Genomic DNA, 17,720 nt, shown 5'->3' on the forward strand with positions numbered 1-17,720 from the left:
TGTGATGATCCTGTTTATATGAAAGTAAGATCTGGTTTTAGCTCATAAAGAAAACACAGAAAGCAACCAAGGCAAACAAACCTATGCAAATGATTAATTATTACTATTGTGTTTGATTTATGTTGTCATGCATGTTGTCTGTTTTGTAGTGTAGTTATTGCAGTTAATTTAAAAATATCCAGCATTTTCCATATAAATTGCTGTGTAAATATGACTATTTTAACATTGTAATCTGGTGGCATGAATAAATTCAATTAAATATATACTGTATAGTGATGTTATAGTACTTTTTATGTGGCCAATTTATTGGTGGCCAAATTTTAAGAAAAGGGGATAAAAATAATAAAATTAAAAACTATGAGTAGATGGTATATTTAAACATTCTGGGTTATTAGGAGCTGCTTACAAGTGCTCTGCAATTGGACATTTGAGGTAGCTAGTGCAACATTGAACATCTCAAGAGTAAATTTAGCAGAAGAGACAACAAGCACAATGCTCCAAGGACACACTTTATATATACTGTAGTTATCATTACAAGAGATATTTAACCTGTGGATTATAGACATACCAGAAACACTGTAAGACTTAACTCACTTTTATGAAAGTTTTTCGAAATGTAGCAGCAAAGCAAAGGAATTCTTTCTATTTTTTTTTTACTTTTTGAGTTTCAAACAATTGAGGTTCAATATAATGTTCATTTACAGTACATTTGTTAATATAATATCTTGCACATGCAAAGTACAGTGGACTTACATACATTTTCCCTTTAGTGAGCTGCCGGCCCCGCCTATACATGACACCCCTATGCGTTGCATACCTTGCATATATAGTTTTTGGGCCTCTGCTGTGCAAAATTGCATTAAAATAAACTATTCAAGGGCAAACTTGATTTTAATTTGTTCATAATGAATTCATCTTTGCAAGAAGATACATTGCTTTACAAAACTGTGTTCACACGCATGCAAAATACCTTTTTGTGTGCCCAAAATATAATCTTCTGTGCTCAGAAAATTTTTGTGCACTCAAAATCTAACTTTGCATGCTTAAAATATAATTTTGCGCTCGTAATTGTGGCACAATTATAACTCAATAGAGGTATGACAGTGTGCAATTTATGTTGTAGAACAAAACATAAAAGTATCTTCAAGTAATCTTAACATTTTTGTTTGCTCAACATGAATCTTTGCAAGAAGATACATTGCTTTACAAAACTGAGTTCACGCGCATGCACAAGACCTTTTTGAGTGCTCGAAAATATTATCTTTCATGCGCAGAATATTTTTCTGCTCTAGAAATCTAAATTTGCACGCTCAAAATATCATTTTGCGCACAGAATTTTGGCTCAAATACAACTCAATAGAGGTATGACTGTGTAATTTATTTTGTTGAACAAAACAAGAAAGTATCTTCAAGTAATCTTAACCAAAGATGTTATTTTACATAAATCAAAAACTGGTAAACCCATTTGAAAACCCCATAAAAACCCATTTGAAACTCTTGATGGAACCCATGGCTCAAAAATGCAAATTCTGTTATTTGGTTTCAGCCTACAACCTGAACATCTTTGTTGTGTTAACCCTTTCATTCTTTCTGTGTTTTCACAGTTTTGATGTTGAGAATGGGCTGTCTGTGGGCCGCAGTCCTCTGGAATCGCAGGCCAGTCCAGGCTCTGGCCTTGTACGACATGCCAATTTCCCTCACAGTCAGCGGCGGGAGTCCTTCCTGTATCGCTCCGATTCTGACTTTGACCTCTCACCCAAGGCCATGTCTCGAAACTCATCCACGGCCAGCGAGCTGTGAGTATTGCGCCTTCCATTCTTAACCCCCTAATATGTCTCAACAAATGTCAGGATTCCTAACCCCAAACTGTGATGCAATAAGGTCTCAATAAATGAATCTCTCTTCAACCATTTACAGGTCTAAATTGAGGTTGAGGTTGCTTTAGCTTCTTAACTTTAGCTTTGATTGGAGTTAACTTAACATTATATTTTTGTTTAACAGTTTTTTTTTCACCAAAAATAGTTTGATATATATATATATATATATATATATATAAAAAAGACACCTACTCTACATATTAGATGCATTTGGCTACAGCTGGTCTGAGCAGAAAAATGTACATCAACTCTTTAAATAGCCTTGTTTATCACTTTATAAAATGTTTGTTTTTTGCCACTCTCAACCAACAAAAAATGTCTCTGGTTTAATGTGCCTGTGCATGCTGTTTCATACTCTAAAAGCTGCTCTTGTGAGATTCTGTACTTTAGCTACAGTGTTTTGTAGCTTGAAGAGTTTTCTTAATTGGGACTGTAAATGCTTGCCTCATAACAGATGTCGCTCTCTCCAGCTGGTTGATTATGTCTGGAAGACAGTTCCCCCTAGACACACCATTTTAATAGCAAATTACATTAAATCAAATTTCTCTGTCATTTTGGAAAATCCAAAACTCCTTATTATTACCACATCCAGCTGTTCTTTCCATCTGTGCTCACTTGCATGTCAGATTTGGTTTGCCAGGATTACACATAGTCAGAAAAAGGGGGCCACATTCTTTTTTTTTTTCTGCTGTTAATTTTTCCAGTCTGTGTCAAAGCTAGTTTCCCACCTTTGAACACCTAAGTTTGTGATTTAATTGATTGTCACCAACTCTTACTTGTGTTTTTAAAGGGAAGATAATTTGAAGCACTGGGAAGTCAACTGGCTCACTCGGTGAGAAGAGAAACATTGACTTACTCTTGAAAGGGCTCTCCCGCATTAATCTAGCCTGGGTTCCCTCCCCTAGTGTCCTGACCAGTATAACATCAGAAGTTACCCTGTTTACTCTCCATAGCCATGAGTGATTTGCATGTGATGGTGTGTTAGGCTTTGGAATATATGAATAAAGGCTCATTTCCCAACGTGTACCCTAGTTCAACTTCTCTCCTGCTGCTCCTCAAATACACGTGCATGACACACCTTATCCAACCACGCAGAGCCCATTTATTTTCTTATTACATTTTCCCCAAGCTTTCAATGTCTGATTTCCAATATCCCATTAGAGATGAAGGCAAACTAAAAAAAGAGCCTGAGGTGCCTTCTTTTCACTGAGTATTCCCATGTACAGCTGTATATCTTTTTTTCCACCCAAACTGCATGTTAATCAAAAGCGTATTACCGCCTGCTTGCTCTGTTGAATGATGATGTGCTTTAACCTGAAGCTGACCACATCCTTAATTCTCTTCAGTATATGAATGGCAAGAATTTGTTTAAATGTTTAATTCTGTCATCATTTACCCACTATAATGTTTTGCCAATCAGTGTTGGGTAAGTCTCTCAAAATAACTAATCAACTACAAATAACTAATTACTTCTCTAAAATGCAATCATAGTACTTTAATGAAGTTTTTGGTTCAAAATCTCTATATATGTCTATATTTCTTCCTCATTCATTGTCGCACACCCTAAAGCTTAGTGATGGGTCGTTCATGAATGAGTCTGCTCTAAGAGTCAGTTCTACACTCAGGCTATTTTTCACATGAACAATTAAACTGCCTCAGGACTCCCCCATCGTGCAATAATGTAAATAAATATCTCATGTACATATTTAATTCACATATTTAAATCAATAACTATACATACCTCTACCTTGCACATACATTACCACTTGCACATGTACATACGCCATTCTGTTATATGTCCTATTATTTGTATGTCTGTTTATACTCTTACCTGGTTTTATATTATGTGTCTCACTGTAATGTTCTTTTGTGCACTTGTTTCACCAAAATAATTCCTTGTGTACGTGAGAACACTTGGCAATAAAGCTCATTCTGATTCTGATACATGTACTTAATATGGGTTAGAGTTAGGTTTAGTACCTTGTAATTACTATAGTTGTTGTAATTATATAGTATGTAAATGTTGAACAGTAATGTAAAATAAAGTGCTACCCAGATGTCTGTCTGTCTCCATGGAATACCAAAGGAGATGTTGGTAAAATGTTATCCTCAGACACCATTGAAAGTGAATATGAACGATGACAGAATTTTCATTTTTGGTTACCCTTTAACCTTTAAGTCATTCTTTTTTCTTTTTTTTTCTGGCACTCAAGTTATTTTCTGTGCTTTCTGTACTGTTAAGAGATTAAGGAACTGGATTTCAAATATGTAATTATAGTGTTTGATGATCTCTGATTCATGTATTTTGCTCTTACAGACATGGAGAAGACATGATAGTTACACCATTTGCACAGGTTAGTGTAAGAATGTATCATGAAAATATCTGTGCTTGCATATTTGATCTGACATTAATGGCCAATAAATGAGTTGTCATTTAACTGCATTATTTTGTGGTTCCAAATGAACATGGTCATTTGTCTCTACACCCCTGCAATTCCAAAGACAGATTAATCTCTAAATATTTAGAACTGTCTTTTCTCTAAAAATGGTGTGTATTGCCTTTGGCATTGGTGGGAACAGCCCTTCCGCTCTATGCAGCTTGCATTATGTGAGATATGCGTCACCACTGTACTCGGTTTACAAAACAGGCTAGGAATTCTAAAAGAGCTGCAGAATTTCAAACAATCCAGACGTTTTAGGCAAATCTTGGATTTTCTAAGTTCCCCTCTCTGTTCAGCAATTGTTCTATCTGAATTATGAAGCTGTAATAATTTTTCTAAAACTTTTTTAAAAATTAGATAAAAAAAAGAATGAATGTCAATGACCAGCAATTATGTTCTTCTCGCAGGTCCTTGCCAGCTTGAGGACAGTGCGGGGCAACTTTGCCATTTTGACCAATCAGCAGGACCGTGTGCCGAGCAAGTAAGCCCTTTCACAGCCCCAGTAAACTGTAAACTGCCTGGCCAAATGCTCTTTAAATAATTTTTTATCTGCACTGACACAAATCTCTACAGGAGGTCCTCTGGAAACAACCCACCATCCATGTGCAAGACAAGCCTACCAGGTTAGAGAATATACTCTCATAGATAAGAAAAGTGTGAATCCATCCAAGCAGTTAAAGGTGAAGTGTGCAATTTTTAGGAGGTTAAAATACTCTCCCCTATACAAGCTCAATATGCAGAGACAACTATACACTGATTAGCCAAAACATTATGACCACTCACAGGTGAAGTGAATAACGTTGATCATCTCCTAACAAGGCCACATTTCAGTTCTTGTAGTCAATGTGTTGAATGCTGGAGAAATGTGCTGGAGTAAAGACCTGAGTGACTTTGACAAGGGCTAAATTGTTATGGCCAGAAGAATGGGTCAGAGCATCTCTGAAACGGAAGGCTTGTGGGGTGCTCCAGGTCAGCAGTGGTGAGTACCTACCAACAGTGGTTCAAGGAGGAGCAAAACGGTGACATCCATCTGGCCCTCACCCACCTAGATAAAAAGGACACATACGTTCAAATGCTGTTCATAGACTTCAGCTCAGCATTCAACACAATAATTCCTCAGCACCTGATTGGAAAGCTGAACCTGCTGGGCATGGACACCTCCCTCTGCAACTGGATCCTGGACTTTCTGACTGGGAGACCTCAGTCAGTCCGGATCAGGAACAGCATCTCCACCACTACCACACTGAGCACTGGGGCCCCCCAGGGCTGTGTGCTCAGTCCACTGCTGTTCACTCTGCTGACTCATGACTGTGCAGCAATGCACAGCTCGAACCACATCATTAAGTTCGCCGATGACACGACTGTGGTGGGTCTCATCAGCAAGAACGACGAGTCAGCATACAGAGAGGAGGTGCAGTGGCTGACGAACTGGTGTAGAGCCAACAACCTGTCTCTGAATGTGGACAAAACAAAAGAGATGGTTGTTGACTTTAGGAGAGCACAGAGTGACCGCTCTCCACTGAACATCGATGGCTCCTCTGTGGAGATCGTCAAGAGAACCAAATTCCTTGGTGTTCACCTGGCAGAGAACCTCACCTGGTCCCTCAACACCAGCTCTATTACCAAGAAAGCCCAGCAGCATCTCTACTTTCTTCGAAGGCTGAGGAAAGCACATCTGCCAACCCCCATCCTCTCTACATTCTACAGAGGGACTATTGAGAGCATCCTGAGCAGCTGCATCACTGCCTGGTTTTGGACTTGCACCGTTTCGGACCGCAAAGCCCTGCAGAGGATAGTGAGGACAGCTGAGAAGGTCATCGGGGTCTCTCTTCCCTCCATCAAAGACATTTACAAAAAACACTGCATCCGCAAAGCAACCAGCATTGTGGACGACCCCACACACCCCTCACACAAACTCTTCACCTTCCTGACATCTGGCAAAAGGTACCAAAGCATTCGGGCCCTCATGGCCAGACTGTGTAACAGCTTCTTCCCCCAAGCCATCAGACTCCTCAATACTCAGAGACTGGACTGACACACATACAGGTGAAACTCGAAAAATTAGAATATCGTGCAAAAGTTCATTAATTTCAGTAATTCAACTTAAAAGGTGAAACTAATATATTATATAGACTCATTACAAGCAAAGTAAGATATTTCAAGCCTTTATTTGATATAATTTTGATGATTATGGCTTACAGCTTATGAAAATCCCAAATTCAGAATCTCAGAAAATTAGAATATTACATGAAATCAATAAAAGAAAAGATTTTAAATACAGAAATGTCGGCCCTCTGAAAAGTATAATCATGCATATGTACTCAGTACTTGGTTTGGGCCCCTTTTGCATTAATTACTGCCTCAATGCGGCGTGGCATGGATGCTATCAGCCTGTGGCACTGCTGAGGTGTTATGGAAGACCAAGATGCTTCAATAGCGGCCTTCAGCTCTTCTGCATTGTTTGGTCTCATGTCTCTCATCTTTCTCTTAGCAATGCCCCATAGATTCTCTATGGGGTTCAGGTCAGGCGAGTTTGCTGGCCAATCAAGCACAGTAATACCATGGTCATTGAACCAGGTTTTGGTACTTTTGGCAGTGTGGGCAGGTGCCAAGTCCTGCTGGAAAATGAAGTCAGCATCTCCATAAAGCTTGTCTGCTGAAGGAAGCATGAAGTGCTCTAAAATGTCCCGGTAGACGGCTGCGTTGACTCTGGACTTAATAAAGCACAGTGGACCAACACCAGCCGATGACATGGCTCCCCAAACCAACACAGACTGTGGAACCTTCACACTGGACTTCAAGCATCTTGGATTGTGTGCCTCTCCATTCTTCCTCCAGACTCTGGGACCTTGGTTTCCAAATGAGATGCAAAATTTGCTCTCATCAGAAAAGAGGACTTTGGACCACTGAGCAACAGACCAGTTCTTTTTTCTTTAGCCCAGGTAAGACGTTTGACATTTGAAGCCCATGTCCAGGACCCGTCTGTGTGTGGTGGCTCTTGATGCAGTAACTCCAGCCTCAGTCCACTCCTTGTGAAGCTCCCCACACATTTGAATGGCCTTTTCCTGACAATCCTCTCCAGGCTACGGTCATCCCTGCTGCTTGTGCACCTTTTTCTTCCACACTTTTCCCTTCCATTTAACTTTCTATTAATGTGCTTTGATACAGCACTTTGAGAACATCCAACTTCTTTTGCAATTACCTTTTGAGTCTTTCCCTCCTTGTGGAGGGTGTCAATGATGGTTTTCTGCACAACTGTCAGGTCAGCAGTCTTCCCCATGATTGTGAATTCAACTGAACCAGACTGAGAGACCATTTAAAGGCTCAGGAACCCTTTGCAGGTGTTTAGCTGATTAGAGTGTGACACTTTGAGCCTGCAATAGTGAACCTTTTCACAATATTCTAATTTTCTGAGATTCTGAATTTGGGGTTTTCATAAGCTGTAAGCCATAATCATCAAAATTATATCAAATAAAGGCTTGAAATATCTTACTTTGCTTGTAATGAGTCTACATAATATATTAGTTTCACCTTTTAAGTTGAATTACTGAAATTAATGAACTTTTGCACGATATTCTAATTTTTCGAGTTTCACCTGTACACGTGTCCTGAGTTGCACTTTAATTATTGTCACTGCTGGCTGCTACCTCAATAACTGCTATGTGCATAGAACACTATCTCATAGTATGTTATGTTTACATTTGGCATTTTTAGAAACTGTCATCTTTTTACACTACTGTGCACTGGTCGGTGCTGCACTGTCTCTCACTGTGCCCATTGTCCTGTTAATTTTTAGTAATTTATTGTACTGTCCCGTACTTTTTGCACACGTTTGCACGTGCACTTTATATAGGTATGTTATTTAGTCTGTGTAGTCTCGTGTGGTTCTGTATTTGTCCTATGTTGTTTTATGTAGCACCATGGTCCTGGAGGAACGTTGTCTCGTTTCACTGTGTACTGTACTAACTGTATATGGTTGAAAAACAATAAAAACCACTTGACTTGACTGGTGTTGTCATATGGTCTTTCTCTGTCCAACTTAGAGGTCTTAGATATTGGCATTTCTGACCATTATTAAATAATATTTGAGTCTGTCTCTACTTGTCCTCTCCTTATTTTTTCTCAGCCCTTACACCACTCCTGGTCCATTCACTCTTCTACTGCAAGTCTTTTTTCAGAATTTTATCTAAAGCATTTCACAGATGATGTCTTAGTTGGACTCGACACTGAATCATTGGTTGAAGCTTTTAATAAATCTTGTACTTTAACACTTGATAATGTCACTCCACTCAAGCTAAGTAGAATTAAGGGTGTTTCACAGCCTTTTTAAATGATATCACATAGTGCGTGAGATCAGAAAAGACAAGAGTGGAGAAAAGCTGAGCACAAGGGAACTGTGAAACATTTTTAAATGTAATTAAAATTACATTTTTTAAGTTTAAGTTACCCTTCTGTCGCTCTCTCCACGTTGTGTCAGAGAAGCGACACTAGGGGTCTCTCTTGAGCGCCGATATACACCTCTGATCTATGAAAAAAGGCCAATGAGAAGTTGGCAGCCAGTATTTGCATATCCCGCCCCCGGACATACGGGTATTTAAGCGGGGCAAATACGGGAGTTCATTCGATGGTCGTGTCTGCAATTGCTGCGAGTTACACACCAGTTCCTCTTATACCTCTACTGCATGCTGTTGGATCTTACGGTACACAACAGCGGCTTTCTCCTGTTTGCACGATTGTGCGTTCCTGCCCCTGGGCGCTTCGACAGTGCAGATTAAAAAACTCTCACAAGTTTTTCCCTAAAAGAGTGATTTTATTTAAAAGAGTAATTTCCTCTAAAAGAGCAAAACACTGCGGCGTTGAACGTCCTTTTAAGGACGCGTCTTTATAAAGATGCCTTTCCGCCCCTGTGTTCTTCCTGGATGCGGTAGAGTGCTCTCCGCTTTAGACGGCCACAGGCGTTGTCTCGTGTGTCTGGGTAGCGATCACACCGAGGCTGCGTTTGTGGATGGTTCATGTTCTCACTGCGAGAACATGACCATGACAACGTTGCGGTTGCGGCTCGCTTACAACCGTAAGCAAGCCACTCCAGCCACCCCCCCGCATTGCTCCTTCTTCCCACGGGATTGAGGACGATGCGGTTGGCAATGGAGGCGATTTGGAGATGGCAGCGGGTGCAGCTCCGCCGGGTATGCCCCCTCGGACCACCCGCACCCCGGCACGCTCGTTGACTCCCGTCCGTGCTCGAGGCAACGGCGATTTGCCTTACAGCCAGTCCGCCTACCCTCCTGACACCGAAGCAGATGAGCTCGCCGCGGCATCGGAGGGCACGGTATCTGATGCTGAGGACTCCCCTGGGCTGCCACTTTCGGGCCTGCATGCCCAGGCTGAGGCCGACGCGCAGATGACCGACATGCTTTCCCGGGCAGCCACTAGCGTGGGCTTGGATTGGAACCCTCCATCCTCCCCACAGCCATCACGGCTGGACGACTGGTTCCTGGGGTCTGGACGCCGCTCACACCCCAGTCCCGTTCTTCCTGGAAGTGCATGATGAGCTGACGTCTTCGTGGAGAGCACCCCTCGCCGCTCGTCACACTGCCACCTGCTCATCCGCCCTCGCCACCCTCGACGGCGGAGCGTGCCACGGGTACACGCCGATTCCCCAGGTGGATAGGGCAGTTGCGCTCCGCTTGTGCCCCGGAAGCCCTACCACCTGTTGGGGCTGCCCTGTACTCCCTCCCCGGACCTGTAGAGCAACATCCTCGCTGACCGCGAAGGCCTACAGCGCCACCGGACGCTTCCGCCCTGCATGCCATGGCTCTCCTGCAGGTCCATCAAGCCAAGGCACTGAGAAACATGCACGGGGGTGGCCCTGATCCCGACACGCTGCAGGAACTGCGCTCAGAGCGACGAAGGTCACAGCGCAGGTGCTCGGGCAGGCGATGGACACGCTCGTGGTCCAGGAGCGTCAACAATGGCTGAACATGGTCGAGATGCGTGAAGCAGACAAGACTCGCTTCCTCAACGCCCCTGTCTCCCAGTTTGGCCTCTTCGGCGACACCGTCGAGGAATTTGCCCAGCAGATGGAGGCCATCTCTCACATCATGCCTCGCCGCAAACCTGCCGCCATGGCCCATGCCCCGTCTGCTCGCCGAGGGCGTCCTCCCGTGGCCAGGAAACCTTCTGCTCTGCCTCAACCCGGGCCCAGCTCTCAGCCCCAGCGTTGAGCAAACCGCGGGAAGCTCACGCCCCCTGTCTCACGGACCCCCTCGAGGACACGGAAGGCTCCCAGGCGCTCCTGAGACAGCCCACCCAGAGTCCAAGACGTTAGCTCCGGAGGTGGTAAGACCGCTCCGTCCCCCGATGGAGGGCCGGGAGGAGAATTTTGTGTTTTTTCATTTGCCGCACCCCACAAGAGGGGCTGCGCTACCCAAATTCTCAATAAAAGAGCTATTTCCTTTGTCTCTGGGTCACCTGGCCCGCAAATGCCGTTCTCACGGCACTCTGCTTTCAGGCCTCAATAGTCCCGGCTTCCTGGACGCAGTGTCCCCGCCTTCAGCCCCATGACTGTTCCCCGGCCGGACAGTTTTCAGTCACGAACCCGCCCCCTGCCGGGTGCGCGGAGCAAGGTAAGTGCTTTGAGTCTATTCTCAGCACCGGAGCCTCGGGCTGCTTCTCTGCCTCCTGACGCCGCATTACCTGGTCCGCACCGCTGCGAAGCCCTGCCGGGTACGTCCAAAATACTCGTCCCCTTGGTGCCCCTAGCACGGAGTTTAGAGGCGTGGCTTTCACTGCCCAGCCCGTCACGCTGGCTGCACGGACCATTCGACTCGGTTACACAATTCAGTTTGCCAGGCCTCCGCCCCCCTTCGTGGGCGTTCATTTTTCCGCAGTACACGGCGAACATGCCCAGTCCCTGCGCGAAGAAATCGCCTCCCTTCTGATCAAGGACACGATAGAGCCTGTCCCTCCAACCGAAATGAAGAAGGGTTTCTACAGCCCTTACTTCATTGTACCCAAGAAAGGCGGCAGCTTACGTCCGATCTTGGACCTGCGAGTTTCCAATCGGACCTTGTCCAAACTCCCATTCAAAATACTCACCCAGAAACAAATTCTATCTGGCGTCCGGCATCTAGATTGGTTCGCAGCAGTAGACCTGAAGGACACGTACTTCCATGTCTCGATTCGCCCTAGACATCGACCCTTTCTACGGTTCGCTCTGAGAAGCCGGCATACGCATACTCAATTACCTCGACGACTGGCTCATCCTGGCCCCCTCGCGAGAGTTACTATGCGCACACAGAGACCAGATGCTCAGGCACCTCAGCCATTTGGGGCTTCAGGTCAACTGGGAAAAGAGCAAGCTCACCCCGGTTCAAAGCATCTCTTTTCTCGGTTTGGAGTTAGACTCTGTCTTAATGACAGCACGTCTCTCCAACGAGCGTGCTCAGTCGGTGCTGAAATGCCTCGCTTCCTTCAAGGCAGGTACCGTGATCCCTCTGAAATGATTCCAACAGCTCCTGGGGCATATGGCATCCTCCGCGGCACGCACAATGTAGAAGTTACCACCGCCTGCCGCCAAACCTTCAAACCCTGGACAGACCTCTGCTTTTTACGGGCAGGGGTACCCTTACAGCAGGTGTCCTGATGCGTTCTGGTCACAACCGACGCCTCCAAATTGGGTTGGGGCGCCGTGTGCAACGGGCACGCAGCCGTAGGCTGTTGGAACCGGGCCCCGCTGCGTTGGCACATCAACTGCCTAGAGCTGCTGGCTGTTTTCTTTGCCCTGAGGAAGTTTCTCCCGTTAATTCGAGACAAACATAGTCAGGACAGACAGCACCACAGTGGTAGCCTACATAAATCGCCTAGGCGGAGTACGCTCCCTCCACATGTCACAGCTCACCCGTCGTCTCCTCCTTTGGAGTCAGCAGCGACTCAAGTCACTGCGCGCCACTCACATCCCCGGCAACCTCAATGTGATAGCGGACGCGCTGTCAAGACAAAGCTTGCACGGCGGAGAGTGGAGGCTCCATCCCCAGTCGGTCCAGCTGATCTGGGACCGGTTCGGCAAGGCCCAGGTAGACCTGTTTGCCTCCTAAGAAACCTCCCACTGCCTGCTCTGGTACGCCCGGACAGAGGCTCCCCTTGGGACAGATGCTTTGGCACACAGCTGGCCCTCATGGTTCACAAGTACCCCAGTGAGCCTTCTTGCACAGGTGCTATGCAAGATCAGGGAGGACGAAGAGCAAGTCATTCTGGTGGCTCCCTACTGGCCCACTCTGACTTGGTTCTCGGACCTCATGCTCCTCACGACAGCCCCTCCCTGGCGAATTCCCCTGAAGAAGGACCTTCTTTCTCAGGGACGGGGCACGCTCTGGCACCCGCACCCAGACCTCTGGAACCTCCACGTCTGGCCCCTGGACGGGATGCGGAAGATCTAGCCGGCCTACCACCGACCGTCATAGATACTATCAACCAAGCCAGAGCCCCCTCTACCAGGCATCTTTACACCCTAAAATGGCATCTGTTCGCAAACTGGTGTTCTTCCCGGGCTGAAGACCCACAGAAGTGCGTGGTTAGGTCAGTGCTCATGTTTCTACAGGAGAGGCTGGAGAGGAGGCTGTCCCCCTCCACCCTCAAGGTGTATGTCGCCGCCATCGCGGCTCAACACGACACGATAGACGGCAAGTCTCTTAATTGTCAGGTTCCTAAAAGGTGCCCAGAGGCTAACTCCCTCCCGGCCTAACCTGTTCCCCTCCTGGAATCTCTCGATCGTCCTCACGGGCCTCCAGAGACCCCCCTTCGAGCCGCTAGATTCAGCTGGACTCAGGGCCCTCTCTGTCAAGACTGCCCTGCTGATCGTGCTCGCCTCCATCAAGAGGGTCAGGAAACTGCAAGTGTTCTCTGTTAGCGACACTTGCCTGGAGTTCGGTCCGGCAGACACATAAGTGATCCTAAGACCGCAACCGGGCTATGTGCCCAAGGTTCCTACCACACCCTTCAGAGATCAGGTAGTGAACCTGCAAGCGCAGACCCAGCCCTTTCGTTGCTGTGTCCGGTATGTGCTTTGCGTATCTATCTGGACTGCACGCAGAGCACTAGACGCTCTGAGCAGCTCTTTGTCTGCTTCGGGGGACAGCGGAAAGGGAACGCTGTCTCCAAACAGAGGCTTGCCCACTGGCTAATCACACCCAGGCCGTGCCCCCCCCCCTTGCGGGTCTGAGCTCACTCCACCAGGGGTGTTGCGTCCTCGTGGGCACTGGCCAGGGGCACCTCCCTAGCAGACATCTGCAGAGCAGCAGGGTGGGCACCTCCTATTTATAAGAAAGGACATTCTCTGTGAATTTAGGTAATTTTTCTTCTGCTTCAGCTCAATTACAGTGTGGTGTCCTCAAGGGTCAATCTTTGGACCCTTGTTATTTTCACTGTATATGCTTCCTCTGAGCTCTATTTTAATAAGTACAGCATATATTCTCTGTTCCATCACTTCCATTACTGTTATGCTGACGGTTCCCAATTTTATTTCCCAGATATATCAGTGACCTTATACACCTTTACTTCCCAACCAGAGTGCTCAGGTCTTCTGATAAATTTCTATTGAAGGTTCCTTATTGCCGCTATAGAGCTGAGCGTGCCCGTGCCTTTTCTGTGATAGGTCCTAATCTATGGAATAGTCTCCCTTTCCATGTGAAGTCAGCTTCATCATTAGCCATTTTTAAATATTCTTTAAAAACATATTTTTATTCTGTGACTATTGAATAGGTTGAAATGGATTAAAACATTATGTTGTATTTAAATGTTATTAATTATTTTATTATGTTTTATATTTAACTTTAAATCAATCTGTTTTTACATATTTTGTTTGTTAGATCTGTAAAGCAATTTGGGTCAACTTTTGTTGTTTTAAATGTGCCATATAAATAAAGGTTGACTTGACTATAAATAAAGGTTGAAAGCACCTACAATGGGTATTCTAGCACTGGAACTGGACCTTGGAGCGGTTGAAGAAGGTTGATGGTCCGAGGAGTCTTTTTTCTTATATGATACTCTATGAATCTGAGATGTGAAGTCTCAAAGCGTATTTGTTTGTCTTTTTGTGTCTTGTCCATTTTCTTTTACATCACGTGGACGGGGGACCTGGGGAAGTGATGGTAACCGTGATGCACTGTTGAAAGATGACAAGCCGGTGGAGGGAGTGTGATTCTCAACTGGGAAACCCTGGGTCCGGTCATTCATGTGAACATTAATTTGACGTGCCACCTACCAGTACTGCCGCTCCCTATAAGCACCAACTCCCTAGGGGGGCACCAGAAAGTCCACCGGCATCCTTACTCGCACGTTATACGTTATTCAAGGACCCGAAAGCAGTTGCGGACCCCCCCACCCCGTCCACCTGGAACTGATGTAAATTGTAAACTGGCCAAATTGATGTAGGGCATCAATTTGGCCAGCGGCAGCCCAGCCACCTACCTAAACATTGTTGCAGACCAGGTACACCCCTTCATGGCAATGGTATTTCCTGATGGCTGTGGCTTCTTTCAGCAGGAAAATGCACCCTGCCACACTACACACATTGTACGGGAATGGTTTGAGGAACATGACGAAGAGTTCAAGGTGTTGTCCTGGCCTCCAAATTCCCCAAATCTCTATCTGATTGAGCATCCCTCGCAACTTACAGGACTTGAAGGATCTGCTGCTAATGACTTGGAGCCAGACACCACAGGACAACTTCAGGGGTCTTGTAGGGTCCATGCCTCTGCGGGTCAGGGATGTTTTAATGCACGTGGAGGACCAACAGCATATTAGACAGGTGGTAATAATGTTTTGGATCATCAGTGTATGTTATCCATTCATAGGTTGATTTTCCTCAAAAAGTATAAAAAGCTCTGTGGTGCTTTCAAAACATTGCTTTGTTTGTTGCAGCGTCCCAACCAGCCCAACACAGCATCATTGGTTCCTAAGGCAAGAGTTTGGGTTATTGCCCTGCCCTGAGATCTGCTTAACTGACCAATGGCAGACAAAGTGTTTGGGAATTACATACTTCACTTTTAAAAGTTCATTCTGTAATACAGATTTTGAAGAATAATGGATTGCATTAATCACAGCAGTCTTAATCATGAATATAGTAATTAGTAGGTGTGCTTGCTGCGTTTTGCAGAAGAGCCATTTCAGAAGTTGCCGGTGGAGACACTGGATGAATTGGACTGGTGTCTTGAGCAGCTAGAGACTCTGAAGACACGCCACTCTGTCAGCGAGATGGCATCCAACAAGGTAGACCTAAAATAAATGATGATTTAATACTGACAGGCTTGAGTCAGAGCTCCTCCCCCAGGTGAAGCCTTCAAGTTTGGCTTTAAAAAAAAAAAAAAAAGAAGCAAAACACAGCAGGATTCCAACATGGAGACAAAAGGCTGTTATGTTTTAATGGATGTTAAAGGAGGAGATGCTTCAAAATACTGAATAAACTGCTTTAATGAGAACACAGATATTTTTTTCAATAAATTGACTGCCTGTGTGCTAATCTTCAAAATGTTTTATATTATTTAATCCTCTTGGAGTGAACTACGGTATGTGTGGCATTTATAATTAATATATACTGTATATACTGTAGGCTTTTTCCAATGTTACAGGCACAAAGTTTGCCATCTCCTCCTATAAAAAGAAAAACTTTGATTGTCACCCAGGGACTTTTTATAAAATGTTGCCTTGGCAGAATCAAGTGTTAATAACTATCTAACACAATGCATAAACACCTGCTGATAATACCACCCTAATACTCAACATGCCTTTGTATATTACACATGCAGTTGGCCATACATCAGATTTCTATTTTGAAGCAGAATGGGATGTATGCTTGTTCTGAAGCTTCTTCCCCAAATGTATTGTGTGCTGAAAAATGGGAATGAGAGTGAAGTCATGTATGAATCTGCCCTCCACTACTGCTGGGGATTTCATAGCCTGTGATGTGATTGGCCCATCCACGCAGCAGCCACATGCACCATTAATACATACTTGCACACATATGATCACATGATCTCACTAACATCACTAACTGCTACCCATTCAGAGGTCAGCCTGCACCAGCTGGGGTGAATAACATATAAAATGGGATCGCCCTACAAAAACACTGAGCATGCAAAAACTTTCCCAATATCCCACCACCCAAGGACTGGCATTAAAACAAAGAGCTGTACTTTCATTGATGTTCACATTGATTTAATACTCTTGGTTCTTGGAATTTACAGTGCCACATTTTCATACAAAATACAGAGGTTCAAAAGTCTGAAACCAAATGCTTTTACTTTGCTTTTTTCCATTACAAATTACATTGTCAGCATAATACAAGTGAAGTCTTACACTTTTAGACCCCACTGTATATTTGACCCACAAGAGTAATATATAACAGTCAATTCTGCTGATTTTCATATATAAAGATGCCTCACATCTGCTTGTAAACATGCCATTATGTCCCTGCTGTTTGTTAGAGGGAGCATCTTTTTATTTCACTCACTCATTACAATGGAAAACACATCCACACACTTGCACAGCAAGCATTATGCCACTCCTGCATCATTTCATCTTCAAAGCAAGTGCACATGGTGCAGCCCCAGCCCCCTGTGTCTACTCCTTCCTGCCCCTGCATGTACTGTGGAGCTGGGAACCAATCCGATGCTTAACCTTGACCCAGCCTCTAATGCAGACCTCCTCCGATTGGCTGGTCAGTGCATCTAGTGTGTGGCACTGAGAAGGGAGCTATCTGCCAGGAGGGAGAGGGGATGCTGGGAGGAGCCTGTTCTCTGTTTTTACACATGAATCATGCAGAGTAGGAGAGCAGAGTAGGAAAGCAGAGCATGCGGCAGCGATGCAGACTCACTCCAGCCAGCAGCACACACTCTCAGCCCTCCAAAGGTGCTGCCGCTCCATCAGCCCAGGGACGCTGGAGCTGCCAGTGCTGGCCTGGTGCTGAGATCTGCAGTGCCTGGGCTTGTACTGCTGCTGCTGCCACATGCTGTGTGGACTGTTAGATTGCTGTGGAACCGGTGAGCTCAGGTGATCTGGACCAGAGCGCTGAACGTGTTTGTGGCATGTGTGTCGGCTGGAGGAAACTTCTGTTGCAGTGGCAGTTTTGTTCAAGCTGCTCAATGTTCAATGTTTTGTTCAATGCAGTATATATAAGTAAGTTTGTTTTTGTTTAGATTTTTGGGGGGTGACCTGATGTTTGTTTGTTTGTTTTTTTTTAATTATAATAGTGCAAACCATTTTCTTTTAATGATAGGGATATGGTGTGAGTTATAATTAGTCAATAGTGATGGTAATTAGCTGTATATAAGTCTATGGTATGTCCACATGCTTATGTATGAGGCTCCAACAGTACTACAGTTTGTTTTGCTATCTCAAGTCTTTC

General features: G+C 44.9%; 1 protein-coding gene across 3 annotated transcripts in view; it reads left to right on the plus strand.

Annotated features, from left to right (window-relative positions):
• pde4ca (phosphodiesterase 4C, cAMP-specific a) overlaps positions 1–17,720 on the plus strand; it is a 65,952-nt gene that overhangs the window by 40,591 nt on the left and 7,641 nt on the right. For all 3 annotated transcript variants that reach the window (XM_052133826.1, XM_052133827.1, XM_052133829.1), the window contains 6 exons: positions 1,605–1,796; positions 2,668–2,709; positions 4,195–4,231; positions 4,726–4,799; positions 4,892–4,941; positions 15,474–15,586. In XM_052133826.1, the coding sequence (XP_051989786.1) occupies positions 1,605–1,796; positions 2,668–2,709; positions 4,195–4,231; positions 4,726–4,799; positions 4,892–4,941; positions 15,474–15,586 (508 nt within the window). The remainder of the gene's footprint in view (positions 1–1,604; positions 1,797–2,667; positions 2,710–4,194; positions 4,232–4,725; positions 4,800–4,891; positions 4,942–15,473; positions 15,587–17,720) is intronic.

The sequence above is a fragment of the Xyrauchen texanus genome, chromosome 9 (assembly GCF_025860055.1).
Source record: "Xyrauchen texanus isolate HMW12.3.18 chromosome 9, RBS_HiC_50CHRs, whole genome shotgun sequence".
Classification (NCBI taxonomy): Eukaryota; Metazoa; Chordata; class Actinopteri; order Cypriniformes; family Catostomidae; genus Xyrauchen; species Xyrauchen texanus.